We start from the raw sequence: 25,257 nt of genomic DNA, 5'->3' as shown, positions 1-25,257 counted from the left end.
AAGCTTAGAAACAGCCTCTGTAGCAAGTAACAAGGTGTGCTCTATTCCATGCAGGGTTGGCAACACAGAAGAGCGCCTGAGATAGAGTTCGTGGCTGTCTGCAATTCCTTTTCTTTTGTTGCGTGTAGGCTCAGCCCAGCCATTGAACAAAGTAACCTGTTAATCCTTTGTATGTAGCCCTTTATTCCTCTCTGGCATGATTCCACAGGGTCAGTGACTGTATTTAGCATTGATTTAAATTAGTTTAGCAGGCCTTCAAAACTGACAGAAATTTGAATTCAGCACACCAGGAAATCATCGTTATTGTGTCAGGCTGGCAGTATAGGCTGTGCTTTTAATTTGCAAATGGACAAGCTCACTGGTCTGCATTGCAGCTGTGCACTTAAAAACTGGAATATTCAGAATATATGATAGGATATTGATCTGGAACCTGAAAATTATGTGGGTTTTTTGTACTTATCTTTTGCTTACAGTCATCTGTGGCTCAAAGCCCATAAGAACAGTGCATTGACTATATTGAATTTCTGCTTTGAGAAAGTTAGGGGCAGTCAACTTATGTAAAGATTATGCAGAACATTGGCTATTTAGGAAGACTTGTCTTGTCTTCTTTAATACAATGTTATAATATGAAAAATGTTCTAGTGCATTTAGATGTGAGCTAGCTTGTAGCTAACAAATTTGATTAAACAATGAAAACAGTTTTGTTTGCACATCTTGACAAGAACTGACAAAGTGAGCATATAAAGAGTTTTTCACAAATCTGTAAGCTGAGAAATGTTTTAGAAAAACAAGCATCTGAAACATACCCTAAAATGGCCGACAGCATACTCTCCAAAACTTCTGTCTAAATGAATGACTAAGATGCTTGAAAGCACACTCAGTGTTTTCATAATTCTTTACTGGGAAATAGGTACCTATTCTGTCAGTTCTGATGGCTTCTCAAGTGAAAGATTCTCTCTCTGTACCTTTTACATGTTCCTTCATGGTGTCTAAAGTTAAAAATATGTTCTGAAGGAAAACTTGTGTCATGTGTGCACCTAAGGAAGAGTAAGTAATCATTACATCCACTATTTTTCACGATCTACCGATTGCAAAGTAGTAAAGTGTGAAAATATTTTTATTTTTCTTTCTTGGTAGATGTCCGTAGAAGAACAATTTATGAGTACCACAGGGTGGAGCTACAGATGTCAAAGATTACCAGTCTCTCAGCTGTTGAAATGATACCGCTTCCAAGTAAGTGAAACATGACGTGGACAGGAGCCAGATCTGGGAAGGAACCCCTTTTCCCTCCCGACAACACACAATTTTAAATATTCTGGTTAATCTGTGGACTTGAAATCATAGGCAGATTCATTTATCCTCTCTCAGATTTATTCCCAGATGGGTGATGCTTTATCCAGTGCATCCTCATGTATCTCAAGTTAGTTTATAGGTATCTAGCTCCCAGTAGGTTTTAATAGAAATCCATGCCAAATCATTTTTTCAGAAGAATGATTATATTTCCTTTAAATTTGTTTCCTCAAGAAAAAAAAAAACCACAACGTTTTCATGCTTGCAAGGCAAATACAAATTTTTCTGTGTACTGTGCATCACATTGCAAAGGAATATTCCCAAACACATTTTGCAGTTCATCTGCCTCTTTTGTCCAAGGTAGAACCACATTGTTTAGAAATCTCTGGGTTTAAACTGCCAGCTGTTCTACTGGGGAGAGGAGGGGGGAGACAAACCAAAAAACAGAAACAGCTATTTTTCTTTTTTCTAATCCAATTGTATTTCTTGCACACTTTCGTGTCAATCTTATTATCTGCTTACATCTGAACATTAACAACACCAAGGAACACTGGAGCCAGGGAAGAAAGAGATTCAAGGAAATACTTAATATTAAGGAGGAAGATAAAAATTTAGCAATGAAACTGAACAGTTGTAGAAGTGGGAATACGTTTACAAATGGAATACAAATGGAATCCTACGGATAAAATGTACCTCTGTGCATGTGGTTGTGCAATGCATTGTAATAGGCTGGTTTTAGCATCTTATTTTCGACTTGTGAACTTGTTGAGTCCCTAAGTATATAGTATCAAATGATGTGTCCTTCTTTTGTGCTTTTTAAGAGAATTATTTGTGAGACTAATGTAATAATTTGTGTTTGTTTATCTACATTCCAGCTTGTCTCCAGTTCACGAGCTGTGGTCCCTGTGTCACTGCCCAGATTGGTTTCAACTGCAGCTGGTGCAGTAAACTCCAAAGGTAAAGAAAAAGATTTTTCTTTTTTGCATGGGTATGCAGCCGTGCTGAAGGAATTTCCAAAAACATTGCCCATAGGTTAGTCAGCACAAGGGGTTGTTATATTTAGGTCTTATATGCATGCATTCACATAAACATGCACCTCAGTTGAATCATTTTGCTTCATTAAAGAAATTAGGCAAGAATGGTCAAAATTATTGTTTTGAGATTTAAGCCCTTGTTCCTATTTCCTTAACTCTACTTTAAAATCCTTTTGAAGGAGAACAAGAAATGGAAATCATAATAAAATTCATATTTTCTCCCTATATCCCTGGCTTCATCAAAAATATTTTAACCACATTACAATGTGGGGTGGTAGCGTAACTATAAAGGCATACTTGTTCTCCTGACAGTAGAGAGACTGACACATCCAAAGACTCAGAGTCTTTTCTCTTTTAACCTCTCATTATACTCAGTTGGTACGTTCGTTCTCCTCAGCCTCTCACTGCCACATTGACGAGGACAGTCAAGTCAGTAGCCAGAGTGATTTAGACTCTATGGAGCAGCTGGAGCACAGAAAGCATAACGGAAACTGCAGCTGTAGCTTTTCCAAAAAGTTCTTCAGACGCTGACTTTCATTGTCCTTCATAGCAAGAACTTATTTATCACCAGTTCTCTGACACAAAATGCAGTATCATAATGGATATTTATTATGGCTGTATTTTTCAACCCTAGTGATTAGGTTCAGAAATGTTATGTATAAAACGTATGCGTAATGAAAGGAGAAAACGCTATTAGCAATCTAAAACAGTGCAATAATTTGATACCATGCTGAAGAACTGACAAATAGCTGATGAACATGGTACAAAAAAAAAAAAAACACAACAAAAAAAAAAGAACATCAGGTCACTCTTACTATGTTTTCTTAAGCTTCTACTCCTTCACTAAGTCATTTGAGAAGTCACTCTCTTGTCAGTTTGTCTTGCAAAAAATTCTTGAGTGGAATTAGAGCTAAATTAAATAATTTCACAGAAAACATATCAAACATCTTCCAGCATAAGGATACTTGTAGAAAACTGTTCCAAGCGAGCATGAAGAGATCTTGCTTGCTTTAACCAATTTCTTGCTTTCAAGCATTGCTTGATTCTACTTCCATCAATAAATGTCGTAGCACTGAGAATCTGTTGGCTTTGGTTTGAGTGAGGTCTGTTGCTTTGTGGCCAGTGTTCTCATTTCTCTTTGGATGAACTCAATTCTAGCAGGTAAGATTTGAAGAGATAGTAAACTTCAGATCACTTATGAAGAACAGGCAAACCTTGAGATCCTTAGTTTTGCTCCGTAGTTTCTGAAGAACTGAGTTTCCTGAGTTCTGGACTTTCTGGAAAATCTGTTTCACTGACTGAGGCACAAATTCACTCTGGAGAACTAAAAGAGTTTTATCCTCACCTTTAGCAGGAAGCAACACCAGGCATGTAGTTGCACTATGTTCCCTTCCACGTATTTAGGTGAATTTGTGGCTGTCCCTTCACAACTGGCAACGTGTCATTTATTGCTGAAAACTATACAGTCTCAATGCATCAATTTCTATTCCATTAGAGTTTACATGAGAGAAATCTTGCTTTTCATTTTGCCTGTGAAGATCACACTGCAATCAAAGATGAACCTACTGTGAGGCAGCCCTGCACTGTTTCCCAAAAACAGCTGGCTCCACACTGCAGCACAGTTCTGCCTTTGACAAGCTGCAGCAGATAGACTGCGCAGTTTTATTGCTGTTAATTGGCCCATTACTGACGGTAGTGAGATTGTCATTTCATGCAGGCTGTGTTTGGACATTGTTTGACTAGCAGCAAAAGCAGGAACTGGAGTTTATTCCTTAAAAAAAAATATGGATCCAGAGAAGCAATCTAAGATTATGGCTCTACATGGGAATTTCAGCAGTTTAAAAAGAGTCATACCATCCATTTTGTATCTATAAAGATGAGTGATACTCAGCCAGGTTTAAGCAAATGGAGAATTGTGTATATGTGGTCGGCTGACCCTGGCTGGACACTAGGTGCCCATCAAAGCCACTTTGTCACTCCCTTCCTCAGCTGGACAGGGGAGAGAAAATATAGTGAAAGGACTTGTGGGTCAAGACAAGGACAGGGAGAGACCACTCAGCAGGTACTGTCATGGGCAAAGCAGACTCGGGGAGAATTAATTTAATTTATTACCAATCAAATCAGAGTAGGATGATGAGAAATAAAAACTAAATCTTAAAACACCTTCCCTCCCCTCCTGACTTATTCCCAGGCTTAGCTTTACTCCCAAGTCCTCTCCCTCCTCCCACAGTGGCACAGGAGGACAAGGAATGGGGGTTGTGGTCAATTTATCATACATTGTTTTTGCTGCTCCTTGCCCCTCAGAGGGAGGACTCCTCATACTCTTTCCCTGCTCCAGTGCAGAGTCCTTCTCACCGGAGACAGTTCTGCACGAACTTTTCCAATGTGAGACCTTCCCATGGGCTTCAGTTCTTCACAAACTGCTCCAGTGTGAGTCCTTTCCACGGGGTGCAGTCCTTCAGGAACAGACTGATCGAGTGTGTGTCTCCTACGGGGTCACAAGTTCTGCCAGCAAACCTGCTCCAGCACAGGCTCTTCTCTCCATGGGGCCAGAGGTCCTGCCAGGAGTCAGCTCCAGCACGGACTTCCCATGAAGTCACAGCCTCCTTCAGGTGCATCCACCTGCTTTGGCATGGGGTCCTTCATGAGCCGCACATGGATATCTGCTCACCGTTCACCTCTATGGGCTGCAGGACGACAGCCTGCCTCACCATGGTCATCACCACAGTCTGTAGGTGAATCTCTGCTCTGGCTCCTGCAGCACCTTCTTCCCCTCCTTCTTCACACTGGCCTTGATGTCCACAGAGTTTTTTCTCTCACATATTCTCACTCCTCTCTCTGACTGCAATTTTCTCTACGTGTTATCATGGAGGCGCTACCAGTGTTGCTGAGTGCCTTGGCCTTGCCCAGTGGTAGGTCCATCTTGGAGCCACTTGGCATATTGGACGTAGGGGAAGCTTCTAGCAGCTCCTCACAGAAGCCACCTCTGTGGCCCTCCCACTATCAAAACCTTGCCATACAAACCCAATACAGTAGAGAATCATAAAATAGTTCATAATTGAAGCATCCACGAGAGGTCATCTAGTCTAACCTCCTGCTCAAAGCAGTGCCAGCTGTGAGATCAGACCAGTTTACTCATGACTTTGTTCAGCTGGATCCTGAAAACCTGAAAACCATAGCCTCTGAAGCTGTGTTCCAGTCCTTTGAACATCTTAATTTTATACTAAATTTTACACTTTATTTTTTAAATTGTTATTTCCTCTGGTAACATGGCTTTGGTGATGACGCCTGCCTCAGGCTCCATTGCCTTTCTTGGCTGCTCTCCTCCAGCTTCCGAAATGAGCAGCTTATTTTGACTAATTCAGTTCTACAGAGAAACAGATCTGAAATAATAAGTGGATACATATTTTGTGAAAAGAGGCAACTTGCTTTCCAAAATGTGAAGACTGAGCATTTATTTAGTTAGGGTACATTACACTGCAGGATCGCTGTGATCAGGACTCATTCCTGTTACAGCTTTGACAATTTTCTGCTCCCTACCAGTTCTGGATATTCTCTCCTGCCTTCTAGTCCAGTACCTCTCTTCTTTTACCTTGCTGTTCCTCAGCATGTTTATTCATTTTAAGGACACAGACAAAAAAGCCTTATTCCATTCTCAGTGGAGATGTCTGGATCACGGGAGAGTGCTCAGAATCATTTACTTCAGTGCCACATTATAGTTTTTTTTCCCCTCGAAAATAAATCTGCTGTGTTACAATGTTCTTTTTGCATGTGATAAAGAAGCACTTGCTCAAAAAGAAAGCCTGACTGTCCGGGTTAAAAATCATAAAGGATGGAAAGTTGTGAGTTCTTTCATCACAGTGCTCCAACTTTTTCTGTGTGTCACTGCTCTTCAGTCACCAGCCCCGTAAATCAACCTAGACTTTTATCTCCTATTGTGATATACATTGCTCTGCTGCAGCAGAATAAAAACTGCTTGGAAAAAACCAAGGGCAAAGCATTACATGAAGTATTAACTTAGACATTTCAGAATTGCCTAGAGTACAAAGAAAATTAATATTTACAGTCCACTTTCAAATGAGCACTCATAGGGGTTTTTGAAGTAAGCAGAAGCAGATGCTTAGGAGTAATGCCTGAGTAGAGCTTCTGAGTTGCAAAGCTGACTGTACACACTGGTCTGGGAAGTGAGAAAACAAAAGCAGTCTCTCTGGGCTGCAGGCAAAGCACAGGGTGGGGAAGGCAATTAACCTTCGGTGCAAAAACCTGAGGAAGGCTTTGAACTTGATAGTGGCAGGTTTCCAGTATGGCAATAATCTACCAACTGATCTAGTGCTCTGATTCCTGCAGAGGGAGAATGCCTGTTTGCTAGTGAGGAGGTCGTTAGGAAGCAGAAAAGGTCAGATATGGCCGTAACAGACAGGGATGTTCCTCCTGTGGAGCCCCAGTAGCACTTTGGTACTCTAAAGTGAGATCTGCCAGATCACACAGGCTTGAGTAACAAGCAAACGAGTATCCAGTGAGAAACAAAGCTCCACACCAATTCTACAACCCTTTTTTCTCAACGAGTTATGACCCCATTTAGCCAGAGCAAATGGTATTTTCTTTTTCCTTGCATAACATTTAGACCATATATTGGATCATTCACACAACAACGTACAGTTGTTGGAAAAACAGAAAGTTATATAAAACCTGTAACTGCACAAGGAAAATTGACCAGCAGAGCCATTGCAGTATAACTGTACTCCCCCATGTGGGCAATCTGTGTTGGAATAAAAATAACTTTGTTCTACAACAGTGAGTTGTTTCCTACCTGTAACTTCAGCCCAGCTGCTGTGCAAACTCTGCAGTCTTGAGACGCAGGTTCTTCTTGTAGGTGATTCAGAGCAAAATTCACTATTCCTGTCACTCTCTACAAGCTTAAATCCCAGTTTCCCTCTTCGTAAGGGGTCATCGAACTCTCCACTTTCAAATCCTATATGTCATACAGTTTCATCACGACTAAAGCAAAGGCACATCATTTTCCTCTGACTTTAGCAATGCAGGATCCCCCTAGGAGCTAATTTTTCTTTTAACTATATATGTTCCATAACTGTTCCATAAGTAAAACTGTTCCATAGGTAAAAGAGACTAACTACAAATATGTAAGCTACGATCATATCATAGCTTTCTCCTACACAAGGATCTATGTCTGTAAAATGCCAGAAACACTTAGCATCTGTCTCACAGTAGTAACCTGTGGCTGAAACTTGGATGATTTACTTTTCCCAGCATGTAAAATATGGGAGAATCCATTAATGTTAGATCTGTTTATATCATCTTTTCATGCTTCTGAAAATGTTGATGTACTCTAGGCACTTGGTGAGCCTGCATGTTAGAGATGTCATTTTCTAGGAAAGCTTTTGGAAGCTTAAGGCAACTTTGCTGTTATAGGTTAAATTCGTAAAACTTCCTCGCATTACTGAAATAGTGAGTTCTCTTGGAAATATTTGAAGTTAATTGCCCAAGAAATAAATTGTGTTTATTAATTTTAAAAGAGTTGGCACTGAAATGAAATGGAAATATGACGCTTAAATTATCAATGAATTTTTAAAAGCCGCCCTTGTACAAAGTTTTGAAAAGATTTATGTTCAAATTCTGTAAATATTGATGTTTTTGTTTTGATGAACTTCAGGAAAGTCTCAGATTTTGGCAGGGAAGTGATACTGATATTTCAGTGAGTTCAGAAATAAGCAGACAAAGAGCAATCTGCATGCTGGGGACTCAGGTTTTGAATGCATCTCATGCTTCATTTCATTAATAATGATGGGGATAAAAGCATCTCTCAATCCTTGCAACATCCCTCAGGTTTAATGAGATACTATCATCCCAACACTGGAGATAGGGAAATGGAGTACTGAAGGATTAAGGGCAAGAGCTGTGAACAGTTTAGATGATGGTTTTATTCAGCGGTCACTGTTGGTACCTGTATTCCAATTTTAAATCCTCAAAACTAGCTGCCTTATGCCAAGGGCACCCAAAAGCCTAACGGCCAGATCCACAAGGGTGTTTTGCCAGCTGACTCTTTTAGGTTTTCAAGGGACGTTATGCAGAATAGAAAAGCAGTACTAAAAGTACATTTTCGCCAAACTCTGGACTTAAGTATCTAAGACCAAAAAGGTCTCTAGGTCTCAAATATTTTGTCTGAGGAAATATCTATAGCTGCCTGCATCTAAGCAGGGCTTAGCAGTGAAATCCCTGAGCCCCATAAAGCTCCTCTACTCATTATGTGTGACACTTCCCTTTTACACAACGAGAGTCTCACAACAATCAGAGAATCTCCTGAGGCACAGGAGGTAAGTGAACATGGGTCCTCTGAACCCAGGTCACCCCTGAAGGGTGGCCCATTAGATGTCCTGATGCTTAAGCCCGAGCACTGAAATTCGTAACCCCTTGCATGACTCCAGCTCAGAGCTAAGAGTCTCTGTTTTCCAGACTACACATTGAATAACCTGATTTGAAATCATACCAGTTATGGTGTTGACCCACGGAGTGCAAACCCCCAGTTTGAAAAGTGCCCTGGAACAGGCTGCACAAATTTCTGTGTTGGACTTTCTGTGTGTAGGGATGGGGCAAGACACTCCAGGCACTCTTAGCAGAGTTACTCTGCCCAAGTATGTGCACGCAGCTCCCAAAGCTTCTTGTACTCCTAAACCAATCCCGAGCTAAAAAGATGAAAGAATCCCATTTGTGATACATTTCACTTCAGTGCTTAATCTTGTATGCCAGCAACAGCACTAGTTGTGTAAACCAAAAGGTTATGGCTGCTTTTTATGGAACGTGTTCTGAGCAAAGTGAAGAGTCAGAAATGTATTTGGGAATAGTAGCAATAACGCGATTTAACTGTTGATACATCTGATCTTTTACTATGAGAATCACTGTTCCTATCTAAGCAAGTAATAAAGAAACAAGTTGTTTTGCATTCCATGCTGATTAGCTGGAAAGGAGGGAAGGGAAAATCTTTAGGTGCTTACAGTTCTTAAGAAAACATTTTACAGTTGAAATACGAAGTGACAGTTTTCCACAAAGCCCTTATGGTAATCGCGATAAAAAACAGTTGCCAATTATTTGTCTTCTGAACTTCTGGGCAAGCTTAAAATGTCTTGTTTGTTTATTCTTCTTTTAGAAAGAAATTAGGAGCATGTTTGTAAACTTTCAGGTCTGAGTTTGTCCAGAAAATTTTAATATCAGGAAGAGGAAAAGGGTTAGGTTTTTTTGTTTGTTGTTCTGTATGCCCCACCTGACAAGATCTATTTTCATAAAAACTGTGTTGAATCAAATATTGTGGTATAAGTAACAGTCTTATGTGTTCTAAAATATTTATTGGCTGAGCAAAGCATCGGACATACAGAATTACAAAAAAAGTACAAAAATAAATATCATACAATCTGACTACATAAAATGCCTCATTTACAAAAGAAAATAATCAAATCCAAATAAGAAACAGAAGAAACAGGATCTTTCTCGACACAGAGCTTACTGTTTAGTATCTAGATTTCACTCATCTTTTATTTGATAGCTCACACCTTAATGAAGGTTGTCAATTTCATTACAGATCAGCGAAAGGCAATGAATGAGATCAGGACCAAAAATACTCATCAGCTGGCAGTGCAGATACATTAGCTTAATTGTGCAGTGAATGTCTCCTGTTGCAACATGCTTTGGTCTAAGACCTTTTGATTATTTTACCAAAACTATAAGGTCTTTAAAAAAATAAAAAATCTTGAAATATAGAAGTTTTTAACTCAGATGTTGTAAGTACACTCCTCAAAAGCTCTGGAAGTTCTTCTTCTGCAAAGAAATGACAATGAAGGCATATAACTGAAGTTACTGTTGGTTCGACGGGTGAGGTAACAAGCTTGAGCATTGCAGTGCAAGGTGGCAAAACACTCAGTACAGTGCAAGGAAGGGAGTTTTACATTATGAGCCTGAAAATGTTTTTACTCCTGTCCCTGTTCTGATTAGCAACCATTTGTAGAGCTCAATTTTTATTCAAATGGTCACTTTTACATACTTCTTGATTTTAACTTCTTTAATTTTCCTGGTTTTCTTTACTTTAGGGATATTACATATTTCAATTCCAAATTAAAAGATGGGAGGAAGACTTATTGATTTATACTCAGGCTGTTTATATCCCAATACTATTTAACTGACGTTAGTGTGCTGTTATTACAAAATTGGCCATAATATCTTAACCACTGAATTCGAAAATAAGTTAAAAAAGAGGCATTTGTATGGATTAAGTAAACCACCAGAGGGAGCATATATAATCCAATCAGTGTAAGAGATTCATATACAAATGACAAGGAAAATCTCATTTTAAATGCTTCAGAAGGGCTAGAGGTTTAAAATATAGTGTATTCTGTAAAATATATTCCATTCTATCAATGCGTATAGCTACATTAATTTGCTGATTATACTGCTGCTTCAGGCAAAGTGAAAGAAAGGTGCCCAGATTCTGCCTGCCTCTACAATTTCCATTTCACTACAGCAGTTCTTTATGCTGGAGTGGTTTTATATGAAAACATGGCAGAGACCTAACACCTGGGTCTTAACAAGAAGATAGTTGAATTAAGTCAAATTAACCCTGTGATAACTAAAAAGTGATGTTAGTACTATTTTTCTAACTTGTATACTGTTTCTCTTCAATTATGAAGCAATCCTACTGAAAATATGAGAAGAAATTCTGGCCATTGTCATAGTTTGCTCTGATTAAATTGCAACATATTTTCTTCTGTTTTAAAAGTTGTGTTGAGACAGCAATCTGATTTTTAATCGAGTGCAACAAATGTATCAAGAATGAATGTGTAAATTTGTCAGCCCTGATACATTGCTAATAAGAGTGATGCCATAGCTAGATCTATACTTTGTTGAGCAGAAAATTGCTCCCCACCCAACTTCTTCAAATCCTTTCCAAGCTGCTCGCTCTTAATTTGACAAGCTAATTTGAACGTGTGAACTGCAAGAAACTGTTAGCAAATTAGCGTTCAATAATTGAGAATTTTGTATGCATGGGAAGCCTGATGGGAGTAAAGCACGGAAAGAAAGTGCTTAATGAACAAACCATTTTTTCAAACCAGAGTGAGCCCAGTGATGGTATTGTTTGACGAAAGAAGCCTCACAAGATCGTAGTAATAGATCTTCTCCAGTGGGATGGCAGCTCTGTTTAGAAGACAGTGTAAGCTTCAGTGAGCCTGAAGGTACATTTAAAAATATGTAACAGTAAAGATGTACAAATCAGTAAAATGTACATAATGGTACATTTAAAATTACCGTTATGGAACATAACTGATCCTGAGCTCTTAACATGCTTTTGTTGAAAGTTAGCCTGCAGCCAGATGAACTAACTTTTCGCTGAGATTGACACATGGATAAATAGCAGATAAATTGCCTTTCTACATTTTTGGATAAGTTTGTGGAATTTTTTAGTAGCTGGATTCCATGGAATTATTGTGGAATTTCTGTAATTCCCCTTAAGCACAGATTGCCTGGTACGATTCCTATGATTAATACAAATAAATCTAAAAAGTTCAGTCTCTGAACAGAACTGTAGTGAAGATGCAGCAGCTCTCAGAGGCCTAGGACATGTCAGAGCAAGGCCAGCCAATTCACTAGGTAGGGTGTGGGACCCAATAGAGTAGAATCATCCCCTTGCCTGGTTCAAAGCTGATATCTTTAAATGGACACGCACCACCTGAGAGCTATGTGGAATACTTTTTCAGGGCAGAGTTTTTTCCTGCACTACTGTACAAGTTTGTCTTATGAGTGTCATTCATCAAGTTTCCGTTCTCCACGTGTTCTTCTGCAGTGCCCTCCTTCCCGCTCACTGATGTTCTCAGCAGCCCCAAGCTAGAGACTAAAACTGTCCCTATCCTACCACTAACAGATCTGATATCTACCCAAATGAATTTGAATCCTGCTTTCATACAGAAACTAGACAGTTTTCTTATAGCTGCAGTATTAGTCACACGCTTTTACATATGTATGCCTTGCTTTGTTTTCCTGAATAACTCAGAACAACATGAGGACAACAGTTATGCTCATAACTGATGTGGGTTTTTAAGAAACGCAAAGTTGGGTTAAAAAACTTTGAATTATTTCTATAACATGGGCAGAGGATTGCTACAATTCTCATTACTCTGAAATCATAATCTTTGTGTTGAAATATTTTCTGTTAAATCCTGGACCTGAAGACTGGGAAGCATTTTGAAGTTTCTTAATCTAGATATAAACACAGTGATTTATTTAAGCCACATCACTCGCAATACTCGTATTGTATATTTGTGTTTCTTACCGTATCATTTGCCTTTCAAAATTTGAGATTGGTTTCACTAGCTATTGGTTCCCTTGCCAGAGATGTTGCTGTGTCTTCTGGAGCCTAGAAACTCTGTTCATTATCTACTCTGCAGGTTTCTGTGATATCCAGTTTTGCAGCACAGCTTGGCCAAGACATAGATATCACAGTCAATATAAAAACGACCACTGCCTGGGCTGTTTTAAGACCTTAATGCAAAGTCTGTCTCATGTAGGTCTATCAAATATATTGCATTCCCAAGGCATATTGCATTATAAATGCAGGAAGCAGTTATCAAAGATACAGAGGACGGTTAAGCACTTAAATCCCATCGAGAGGAGGGAAAGTAGCCATCTGTTATTTATACCTTTGAGAGTGTTTACTTTTGCTGATTAATTTGGGAGCAAGATCACAAAATCTGTATTTAATTTCCATGTTTAGTTTCACAGATGCATCTAAGGTACCATAGTGATAAAACACCAGACAAATAGGTAGCACAGCTCTCTTCTGTAGAAGCTTCTTTTGCAATTCTTTTACATGCTAGTAACTTTTTATTCTTCATTTACTGTATAAGAACAATAAGACAAAACCCCACTCAGTCTTTGATGAATCATTTATATCTAGAACTGTAACTTATGTGCCAGTCGTAAATCTTTCAAATCCCATGGGAATTGAGTTTAGACTTATTTTTGCAGTCTTTTTATCCTGAGTGCTATAGGCATAATAGTGTGTATTGCCCTGCTCTATTAAACAGATATTCACTCTGGGATTAACAGTCAGTTGCTGGCAGAACTGCACCACATTCAGTTACACAGTAGCCCCAAAATCTTTTCTGTTTGCTTTCATTTTTATCTGTTCGTTTCTTATATTGATAGCTACTACCAGAAAATTTGAATACAAACATGTTCATATTTCTCTAGTGAAAGGTGATACTTGCCTGCGAAAGGGCTCCATAGACAGATGTCTCAGAATGCAATTTATACGCGTCTTAGACATTTTAAGAAACTTGACTCAGATTTCTGGTCATCGTTCTATGCCATGTGATGGGCTTTCTCAGGACTGAGTTTCTATACCAGGCATTATAGTCTGGCTGATTCCCAAAGAAGTGTCTCAAATGGTCATCTAATGTGACTATTAGACTTTAATTGTATAAACAGAGGAGTGCAAGGAACACATCTCAAAGAAAACAGATAACAAATTAAAATACTTATATTTAACGTAATGCATTACGCTGAATACATAAAGTATAAAGCAAAACAGGATGTTAATTTGCATGGTATGGTGATGTGGAATACAGGTGGATGATGATTAGCTGAATATGGAACAGAAATGAGAATAAATATAAAAAATGTGATAGCTACTTAAACACAAGAGTAAAGATTACTTCAAAACACTGAGAGGGAAGTTACCAGGTAAGACAGAAATTTTACCTGCTTTACCTGAATTCAGAGACAGACCTTCAAGGTTTTGGCATCTGCAGATAGGAACCTCTTCTGTGTGCGCACAGGTTCAAAGACAGAGGAATGCAGTCAGAGTCTCAAACTCTTCTTTGGTTCTCTCACTATAATATATTTTAACCTAAAGTAGTCAGATATCAATGTATTGTCTTGTCTAGAGCATAATTTTTACCCTGCTTAGATTGTCTTCTTGGCACTCAGACTGTTTCTTCCACTTCTTGTGTGTGTAAAGTCCCAACTCATGTCTGTTTTACACCTCCGAAATTTGCTAACTTTTCCTTAACCTTACTAACACTAATTTGTCTGGGAGATTTACCTTTATTTGCTAAACTACTGATATTTTAATCCACTTCTCTCTCTGTTGACTATCATATATAGGTTTTGTATTATTTTAAGCTACCTACTATTCCTGTGCTGCTAAAAGAGTTAGAAGTAACTTGAATGGTCTCTTCCCCTAATGAAAAAAGTGAATTTTTAAATAGTTCAGGGTCAGTACTCCTGAAAGCAAAGAGAGAAAAACCTTTCAGAGTTCTAATATGGAAGCAAAGGGGAAAAAAAGAAGAAAGAAAACATAAGTACACGCTTAGTTTCTAAAGAGGGCAGTTAGACCCTACAACAGGCGTTCTCCCACTTACATACATAAGCAAGGTACTTCTAATGAAATTAATTAGTTTTTGTTGACCTAACTGAATTCTTAATCATAAAACATAGGATAGTACTGAAACATGTTAGTTTGGTTATCCATAATTCCCCATTTTGTAAGGTTTTTGTGCATTGCTCTACATGGAACAGCGCTACTGCTGTTGTGGTTTATCTTACCTTCTCTTCCAATGGTCTGAAATAATACAACAACTGGATGACTTAGGAATGTTTTTCTTTTCAAATAATGGTGTTTTAGAAAATATACAAATTTGACCAACCCAATCTTTTTGACTTTAGGACACTTTGTCAGATAAATTCAGTTACAGAAAAAGCTTCATTAATGGATTAGCAAAAATAATGATTGTGCAGTAGGTGCACTTTGTCCAATAGGCCCTATTGGTAGAATGTTAATTTAGTGAGGAACAAGGTACCAGATTTCTTCCCTTTCATGTCTGAGGTGAATTTAATTTGTAGTTCCTGACTTCTTCCTTAACCATCACAAAATAATATGTTCTGAGAAATGAGTTGCTGTGTATCTTTTATCAAATACTTGAATATTCATGAGGCTATATTACAGAACCCAAATACCATCTCCCCATTGTATCCTAAATTGTTGAGCTAGATAATAACTTTCTCAACTGCCCCTTTCTTTCCTTATTCCAAGTGTTTACAAAAAGGGAAAGAACAGAAACTGAGAACAAAGCATTTCAGAAGACCTCTAAGTTGAGGACAGAAATTCAGGACATGTCTGTGGAGACAGGAAACCCAGGTTATCACACCTGACTCTAAGATACCTTGTAGGATAAATGTTAATGCACTTTCATGGAAGCATTTGTTTTCTTCCCTTCATACAAGCATCCAAACCAATTTTGTGACTCTCAACCCTCAGGTCCTCTGCTCTCATTACAAAGGAAATAAATAAATAAGGAATTAAATAAATCAAGTATTTTTTAATGGAATCAATCAAGATTTTTTAATGGAAAATTTTTGTACTATATCACATTTTCTTTTTCTTTACTTTTCCTGTTTCACTGAAATACAATGCAGATTGGTAGTCCTAGTCAGATTTTATAATGATCAGTTCAGTGGTCATACAAAACAGTCACTTGTACAGCTGTAGTTCATCTTCCCATACCAAATATTTTTTGACATATAATTACTTGCAAATTAAGCAGAGCCTGGAAAGCTTCCTGGGCATTGGAAAACAATTCTCTGTGCCATTAAATAGCTATGATCCTCCCTGACATGATTTCAGTCCATGCCCAGGACCACTGTCCAGAGCAGTTCCCAGGAATGGTGCAGGAGTTGGACTGTTCCAGGGATTATTCCCAGTTGGCAGTTTATGTACGGCCTCCTTCTTTTCAAGGTTGAGTTTACTTGTTCAGTCATAGGCCATTCTGTGCCAGCAGTCTTCAGTGCCAAGGAACATTTCTGGGCATGTTTATTTTACTAGTATAGAAACAGTCAGAATGAACACAATAGTCTTAACTGCTTTTCAGAAGTCCTAACCTCTTATGGTTGTACTCCTCAATATAACTTGAGCACCACAGCAATCATATTTGTATTGTAGCCTCCTAGATATTACTCTTCAATGAAGGGCCATAAATGAAAATATTTAAAATTTTACATATTGCTACACACATCCTCCAGTGTCACGTTGCCAGAAACTTTTTTTTTTTCAGACAAATCTGAAATCCACATGTCTCTTCATAAAATTTGGATAATCTGAGATTAAGACCTGCTAAAGCAAACTGTTCAGTATCTCGACATAGTCTACTGGTTCTCTACAGCATATATTTTTATCAATCTTTCCAGTCACCTAAACAGTGGAGATTTTGTAACATTTCCTTATAGGAGATATTCCCAATTTCAGGGAAATAACGTTTTCTCAGTATTCTTCCTAAATAGGAAGGCTTATTTTGTGCACTGTTACATCTTTAGTTCCCCCTCTATTCAGGTCTATTAACTCTTCCAATATCTGCATTATCGTATAACATTAGTAAAACCACTTGTTTCCCACCAGATATCACAACAAATATTAATATGTCCAGTTAACGAAGAAATTGATGAGCCCCAACCATTCTTTAATTCTTTTGTAATCTATTTTGCAGACTGTTCTTGCTAAATGTTGATTTCAGAATTTGTTTCACTTTTAGAGAAAAAATGAGAAGAAAGTAGAATACTAATTTGGGAAACAAATAACTTTCTGAACTTTAAGTTCCTTTGAACATAACCAGTTATGCAATGATTCATGTTCTTCCTTCTTTTGGTCTCTAGCTGAAGAATTCACTGAGCCTTTTCAGCGGGTGTTCTTCTTAACCCCAATTCATCCATACTTTCTACAAATGCAGTAGAATGCAGTTTCAAAACTGCGTATATTCTTTGTGCAGAATGCTCTCCTGTTTTTTTGGCATACCTTGACAAGCATATAAAATCAGCTTATGTAAAGTTAGTTTAGCATGTTATGCCTCCTTCTGTCATAGCTCCTGCTTCCTTTGACTTCTTACTCTTTTTAAATTTGTGAATGAGACATAGAAGGAGCCGTAATCTAGTGTAACCAAAACATCTCTGCACTTCTCTTTCTAGCAGCTCAGATACTGATGCCCACTACTACTGAAACAGCCATGTTATGTATTGCACGATTGCTGGGGGTTCATGTGTAATAACAGAAATGTGAACAGCCCTGTTTCATACTATCCCTAGGCACTAGGCCCCTTTCATCCTGTCCCAAGGACTGTACTGCTTGTTAATGTTCTCAGTGTTTTTTTATAAAGGAGCAAAATCCCATTAAAAGTATGTGAATAAAAAAGGGAGCTTGGCCAATGCATGAATGAGATCTGTGCCTTGATGCATGCCACCCGAGACTTGATGTTTTTCAATATCATGCCCAATTCTACAATTCGTATGTCTAGGAGTGCTATGGGAAGCATAGGAGCTGTGAATTAGTGTATGCTCGTCTGGTTTTCAGAAAATCTGGGCCTAACTCTAGTTTCTGTTACGAAATTCTGTGTTATCTCAGTTGAATTGTTTCATGTCTCCTATGCTGTGTTTCCTCATCTCTAAAGTGGAAAAGGAAATATTTTCTCCAAAGGTTACAAAGCCATGCGTATGTGAGGCTAACTGTACTCCTGAGGTTGTCAGTGTAAAGCATTATAAAGCAGTTTTCAAAATACCACTGGCCACTCGCTTTTATTTATTTAACCAGAAGAGAATGCAACATGTAATATTGGGGGGAAAAAAGTGAATGACCGTGTGAGCATGCACCCTAAAATTGAAGAGATTATTTAGAATACTCAAAGATAGAAAACAGTTAAGACAATCATGTAAAAGTGAGAAAGGGGGTTTAATTGTGCTAATCGGGATCATCAAGAGTGTGTAGTACACCCAGTAGTGCTTCAGAGCTCTTTGCCTCCAGTAATTTCTTCTGTGCAACAGAGGTAGAATGCCAACAGATCCGAATTCTGTAACTTCTGTTGCTGTTAGCTCTCTGTACCCACTTTGCGCAGGTATAAATGCACAACATTAAAGGCAATGGAGAATGTAATCTAGTGTCAGAGAATAATTTCATTGTGGCTCCTTCCTAGAGAACATGTTTGTTATTATTTTCTGCTGATTCTGTTTGAAAATCTGATACCATAATCTCATAAATTTGACTCTAGAACCCTCCTCTTACACTTTCTTTTTCCTTCTAGTTATTCAAAGCAGAGTCTTTAGAAAACACTTCTTTATTCTTTATATGCTTTTTAACATGTTTCCTTTGTTGTTGTAACTGACATTAAGATTATAGAAAATATCCTCCTATTCTTTAATCAGAACTCTGCCAGGTCTCACTTTAACTAGGATTTTTTTCCTTTCTTTCTAGTTGAATTGGAAATAAAACTTACTTCTTTTAGCCCTCTTTTATTCTTAGGCTCTTCCAACAGCAGAAATTCCCTGTGGGAATCCTTATTTCCTACTGCCTATTCATATATTGTGTCAGTTACAAATACCAAGTCTTACTCATGTTCAATCTCTTTTACTGTAAAATAACAGCACTTTTTTAACATCTTTTCACTTCTCTGTTTACATGATATTGCAGGAGTGCTTTACAGAACAAGTAGCTGTATTTTTTCAAACTTTCTGTCCTGTAAAATTGTGGAACCATCATCAGCTTGAAGATTGTCAGCTGAAATTTGTGCCACTGTCTGATCCTCCTTATCATCAACTGAATGTTGGAAATTTTGAGAGACACACAATGTTAAAGCAAAGTTGGAATTCAATGCAGCAGAAGCAGATATGCTGCATCAATAACTATGCCTTAGTAATTATATTTGAATTTTTCATGAATATGAAAATAGTACAGGCTTTTTGTAGTGCTGTATGTTTAAAATTCTCGTATTAAGCAAATCATCTTAGCCATTCTTACCTTGTAACAGCAAGGTATTTGTGAGCAAATACTCTTCTAGCAAGTCAAATTGTCATCCTATTCTAAAGTACAGTTTAATTAATATGTTTAAGTAATGGATAAATACAGACAACACATTTATGCTTGAATTCAGATATATGGTTAGGTGTATCAAGCTAGATGCTAAGCACAAATACCATTCAAATACCTTACAAATTCATACCATAGTCACTCACAGTGACACTTCACATGAACTTCATGAGCTCTTCAAGCTGTGATAAAGTTCTGCATTTGTGACAAGGGAAAGTGGAAAATGACAAAGGAAGGAAAATACAATATTTTCCCAGACAGTACAGTGTGACAAGGAAGTGGTATTTGAAGGATAGAGAAACCAAAATAGAGCCTGTTCTACAGTAAAGGGAGGCAAAGCCAGACAGAGAACAAAGATAGTGCTTTTTCTCACCCAAAAATCACTATAATAAGATACTTTTTCAGTGGAAAAGCACAAAGTTCAAGACTTCCAGTATTTTTTATTTTTTTAATATATTTTTTTATATATATTTATTTTTTACTTCCTGTCTCCCTCAGCTTGGAAAGAAATTCCACTTTAAAATGTTCTAATTCTTTTTTTAGTAATTCAAACAACCTAGCAAGTGTCTTAATCTTTTCCTAATGTGATGGGCCTTCCTTAGTAGTAAAAGGAAGAAAAGAGTTCGATTTGTTAAATTGCCTATTTAATTTTCCAGGTTAACTTTTTATTTAGAGGAGTTAATAAACATTTTATCTGAGCTGAGTAATTACATGGCATTTATGAAATCATTTCAGATTTCTGGAATGCCCTTCAGTACTCAAAAATCCATTCTTCATATACTATTACAGATATCCCAGGAAAAAAAAAAAAAAAGTTGGTTTAAAGGGCACGTAGTATGCATTTTAATGCCCTGGATTGTTTTATACCAGCTCAATCTGGTGAAAAGATTTTTCCATCTGGACTTATTGCCTTCTTCATCCTCGATGAATTTTCTGTATACAGGGTATCTGATTTATTATTGTTATTAATCCTCATTGAAGTCTCTTATAAGAGAAGCAGCAATGCATTTCAGCCCATGCACTGAATGGATACTTCTCGTCATTTAAATATTCTCTGGCAAATAGAGGAAAATGGCACCTGGTAGATCTGACGACATTTCCATCTTCTTTCTGCCTACGTACAGTTCACTGAAAGGATTCTGACGTCTGTCTTGTTACCCAGATTCAGCTGCGTTAGTTATACCAAATCATCATTGCTATGCATGCAGAGACTTTAGTTCTCCCTTTGCTCCCTGAACCAGTACTCCAGAGTTCCACACAAATCCTGGAATTCCTTACATTTCATGAATGTCCCTATTCTCGTTTCCTGGAACATCTTTGTTATTGCTTTGCTAGGAGCTGATTTCGGTCATCACTTGGAAATGAAGTTGTTATAAAATGGCCATGTTGACAGATGGCATAAATGGCATAGCTAATCAAATCTGCTCCAATGTTTTAATGGCAACAGGGAATTATCACCAGGCTACTAGATGAAGGTCTTAAAAATGCAGTTGATAGAGTTGGTGCACTGAAATGACACTTCCCAGAATTCTAACTCAAGGACAGAGCAATGATAGTATCTGCTACAGCTTACATCTCAATGACACATGCCTCAAAGGAAGTTCACAAACAGGTTTATTTGGAGCCTATCTAGTTCCTGATAAAGCTGCTTTCTGATAATATTATTTGAACTCACTATTGCATCAATAGAAAATGTAAAATAAACAGTGTCCGGGGTTTAATGTATTTTTCTTTTAGGTAGGGTCATCTGAAGAGTGTCTCAGATTTTTGAAAAAGCCATTCCAAGTCATTGCATGTTGTGTTCCACTTTTGCTGGTTTTGGCGAAAAAATCAACCCCAGCAATGTTACTTATTTCAGTAGTTTGTCAGAAAAAAACTTAAGAACTGTAAATGAGTGCACCTGGGATAAGCTTTTATTCATTTAATCCTTGGAGCCTCAAGTTTGACACCATTTAGATATAAGATAAAATCTAAGATAAAAGGTCATTAGCCCTACTGGGTCTAAGTACAGTTCAGTTTGAATTATCATGGATATGCAACTGCAGTAATTACCTCTATAGTAGGAATTTATGAAGTGACTTGATGTTCAAACATACAGAATATCCTCAAACCCATTAGATTTTAGCCAGAGCCATATGACTGAAATGTAATTTGTTCGTGAGTATTCAGTACATCTGAAAATTAGTCCTGTTCTCCTTCAAGATTGGCACAGAATTTGCTAATGAAGCTCTTCAAACTTTAGAGAAAAGTAGGAGAGACTGACACTTCAGAAAAATATGTTCTATTCATACCTGGAATGTCATGCCATCATTTCTTTCTGCTTAGCGAAGTCCTCCTTGTTCTCTCAAACATTCATGAAGGCAGAACATCCCAAACACGGGTAGGCAGCACTGAGCTTCCAGCATAGCACTGATTCACTCACTCTTCAATAAGAAGAAAAAACTTTACAGTAGCTTTATTCCCAAGTATTAGGAAGGAATCTCTGAATTTCTCTGGAATACGTCTGGTTTGGGCATCTTTTTTTTTTCTCTGCAATAGATTTTTGGAAAAGTCAGTTGCTATACAGTCAATGATAACTGAGACCTGTTAGGTTTCAGGGTATTTTTTTTAGGAATATTGCAAATGATGGAATGTTAATCAGTGCAAGTATAACTAACAAGAGAATCAACATATTCCATGTCCTTCTTAAGGTGGGGGCCCCAGAGCTGAACACACTATTCTAGGTGGGGTCTCATGAGAGCAGAGTAGAGGGGCAGAATCACCTCCCTCAACCTGCTGGCCACAATCCTTTTGATGCAGCCCAGGATATAGTTGGCTTTCTGGGCTGCAAGCACACATTGCTGGCTTCTGTTGAGCTTCTCATCCACCAGCACTCCCAAGTCCTTCTCCTCCGGGCTGCTCTCAATCCATTCTCCTCCCAGCCTGCAGTTGTTCTTGGGATTACCCTGACCCGTGTGCAGGACCTTGCACTTGGCCTTGTTAAACTTCATGAGGTTTGCAGAGATTTCACTGTTCCATTCTTTCAAATGCACCCATTTACCTTGGTTGAATTAGGGTAGTACTTGGCTTATCTTGATATCTTTCAGTTCATTAGGAACAAAAAATTACTCCATAAATACAGCTTGCCATAACCAGGCCTTATTTGCCTGCCTAGTATTATTAAAAGACAGTGAGAAAGTTATTCGCTTTACAGTCAGGTAAGTTATGACCATGGATGCCAATGGACAGCACCCCGTCTCATAACAAAATACTACAGGAAATTAATCCATAAAATAAAATAAAAACCAAACCAAACCAAAACAAAAACAAAACCACAATCCTAACTGGACAGAATCTCTTTTAAAGTTGGGCATCATGGTTTAGTTATTTGCTTGCCATTTTAATAATGCTTTCTGTTTGTAGTGCTACCTGTTGTCTAGGAAACCCTAATTTACTGCAAAAACACTGATAACACTCTTGTGAGATGAGGATTGCCAGGGGAATCATTATATTAAAGTGTTACAAGTTGCTTTAAAATTTCTTTGCTATATATTGCAAATAAGAAAGGATATTGCAAGTAGGTTATTAACCTCACATAATTTGATGAAAAATATGCATGCAACTTCAGTTTTCTGCAGCTAGTGAGGAGGTAGAAGCAGCTGTATAGTATTCTCTAATTGTCATGAAGGCTGTTCAGAGGGGCTGTTATCTAAATCTGTGAACACTGATCTCATCGTTGTGTGTGTATCTTGATGTCTCAAATCACCTTGCCTGATAAAAGCAGTGACCGGTTCACTGCATCCTTTGTGGGATTAAATTTTCCTGTCTAAGAAGTCTGGATAGAAATAATTAAATGAATTTACATCCGTGTGGCTGACATCAAACTTAAACATGCTGTGGCTCAGTGCAGTCTTAAGAATAATTATCTGGCAGAAAGGAGACATTCCCATTTAAAAACTATAAATTAAAAAAGCCACCTAAAATAATAACTCATTCATTGAAATGCCTTTCACCAAAATGAGTTAAATGATTGACTCATATTGCAGGATTGCAGGTGACAGCCTCTTGAATAATAGTAATACCACATAAATATATGGATTTTAAAATCAATCACATAATTTACTTATTCTCTGTCATTCTTTTCTCTTCATCTCTCTTCCTTTCTTGTTCTTGTTTTCCTCCTATTTCCATCTGGACAACTTCTATCTATTTAATCGTTTTAAAGATGCTCCAGTGGATTTGACCGTCACCGGCAAGATTGGGTAGACAGTGGCTGCCCTGAAGAGGTATGTGAATAGTTTATATCCCCAGCCCATCAGAGACCTTTTATCTACTTATGCTTTTGATTAAACTCTTCATGTTATGAAGCATTGTTTCAAGGCCATAGATATATATTTATCTTTATCATTCAGTGGAAACATTGTAAGGCATAATAAAGAAAAATAGGCTGAGCAATTTCACTCCCCATTACAGGGAATAAAATGAACACAAAAGAAAAATTTTATCTCAGACAAAATATTTTAAATATAAAATAAAAATACTGGAAAGTCTGCCCCAAGAGAATGTCCCTGCAGTTTTTCTCTTAGATCTCTGACTCTTGCCAGAAAAGCGGAAGAAACTGTGATGTTCCTAATCTCAGAAAACCCTCTGCCAGAGCAGTTGTAAGTGAAAAACAAGCATTGCATGTCTTACATTTTGGTTATGAAATCTGGCTGAATCATTCAGTACAGAAGAAATGACATAGATTAATTCAAAGATTTTAAACAGAGTAACAACAACAACAAAACCCAAACAAGGCATTTGGACATCCTTTCCTGGAGAGACAGTGAGAGAACAAGAAAGATATCTGTGGTAGTGGTGAACTGTCAAACAAGGACTATAAACCTTCTCTAAAAGAGGTACTCGGAGTACTTCTGGACCAGAACGTTTCATTTTCAGGACACAAACATAAATATCTTGCTGCTAGTTCTTTCCCAATGTCCTCTCTTTAGAAAGCTTTTTGGTTTGAGGGTTCTGTTTTGTTTTGTTTTGTTTTGTTTTCATTTAGGGAGTGTGGTAATAGGAACAAATTAATTTATGACACTGTTAGTCTTCTGATGGCCATAAAAAAGCAGTTACTTTTCCATTCTGGCTGAAAGGGCTAGATTCTGTCATGAATTTCAGCAACATAGCCTTTTTGAGGTGTAAAGTCAGGTGAAACTGAGGGCAAAATATAGCCTCAAGTGTCTAGTTAGTAAAGCACATTCTGTTTTATTCTCAGTAGAAGCAAAGAGAAGTAATATAAATCCAGTCTGATGGAAGAAATATTTTTTTGTTATAACTGTAATTGCAAAATAACTGCATCCTACATACTGCCTTGTTACATGGGTTTAAAGCTTCAGCTTTGCAATTTGTAAACTGATGGTTTAAGAATAGAATTTCTGTGAGATTTTTTCTCTGTGGAGGATAGCCTTTACAAGAACATAAAGTAAAAGTTACTGGGAGTATTTATTGTTATAGTGCACAGCGTTTATATTGCTTTAATCCAGGTTATAATTAGCTGGAACCCAGTTGTGCCTGTAGATTAAGCTATCCAAAAACTGCTCTCGGCACGACAGGAGCATCCCATTCTGCTTTCTCCCTTCTTGTTTTAATACAAATAGTGCTCCAAGGCTTAGTACATGATCAGAGAGGAAATTATTGATACACGCACTGTATCTCAGAAACTAATAGTTTGATTTGCACAGTTTCAGGCTACTTGATTGCGACTCGCAGTCCAGCTTTCAGGCTCTCTGGAGTAGAAGCAACAGCTTACTTAGCATCTTCCAGAATGATGCCTGAGCTGACTGCTGGAGTTTAATGAAGGATCAATAATTAGCACACAGAGGTTAATTTTAGATGTGTTCGTTCAAGAAGATGAATAATGAGGATTCTTATAGTAATGTTTCCTTCTTTCTAATATAGATTTTGAGCTAAATTTTGATTAAATTGCATCAGGGAAATTAACAGTGCTTTTCAAGATAAAATATGAAGAAATTTAAAGAATAGTTATACTGCAGGTACTGATACCTT

At 37.7% G+C, this 25,257-nt stretch overlaps 1 protein-coding gene across 1 annotated transcript in view; it reads left to right on the top strand.

The window, feature by feature from the left end:
- Positions 1-25,257, top strand: part of PLXDC2 (plexin domain containing 2) — a 278,206-nt gene that overhangs the window by 222,944 nt on the left and 30,005 nt on the right. Inside the window, exons 8-10 of the mRNA XM_086614682.1 lie at positions 1,138-1,233; positions 2,166-2,247; positions 23,432-23,492. Coding sequence (XP_086470808.1) covers positions 1,138-1,233; positions 2,166-2,247; positions 23,432-23,492 — 239 coding nt within the window. The remainder of the gene's footprint in view (positions 1-1,137; positions 1,234-2,165; positions 2,248-23,431; positions 23,493-25,257) is intronic.

This window comes from Tauraco erythrolophus, chromosome 7 (assembly GCF_009769465.1).
Source record: "Tauraco erythrolophus isolate bTauEry1 chromosome 7, bTauEry1.pri, whole genome shotgun sequence".
NCBI classification, from domain to species: Eukaryota; Metazoa; Chordata; class Aves; order Musophagiformes; family Musophagidae; genus Tauraco; species Tauraco erythrolophus.
The sequence above is the reverse complement of the archived record's forward strand: the minus strand, read 5'-3'. Positions and strand labels throughout refer to the sequence as shown.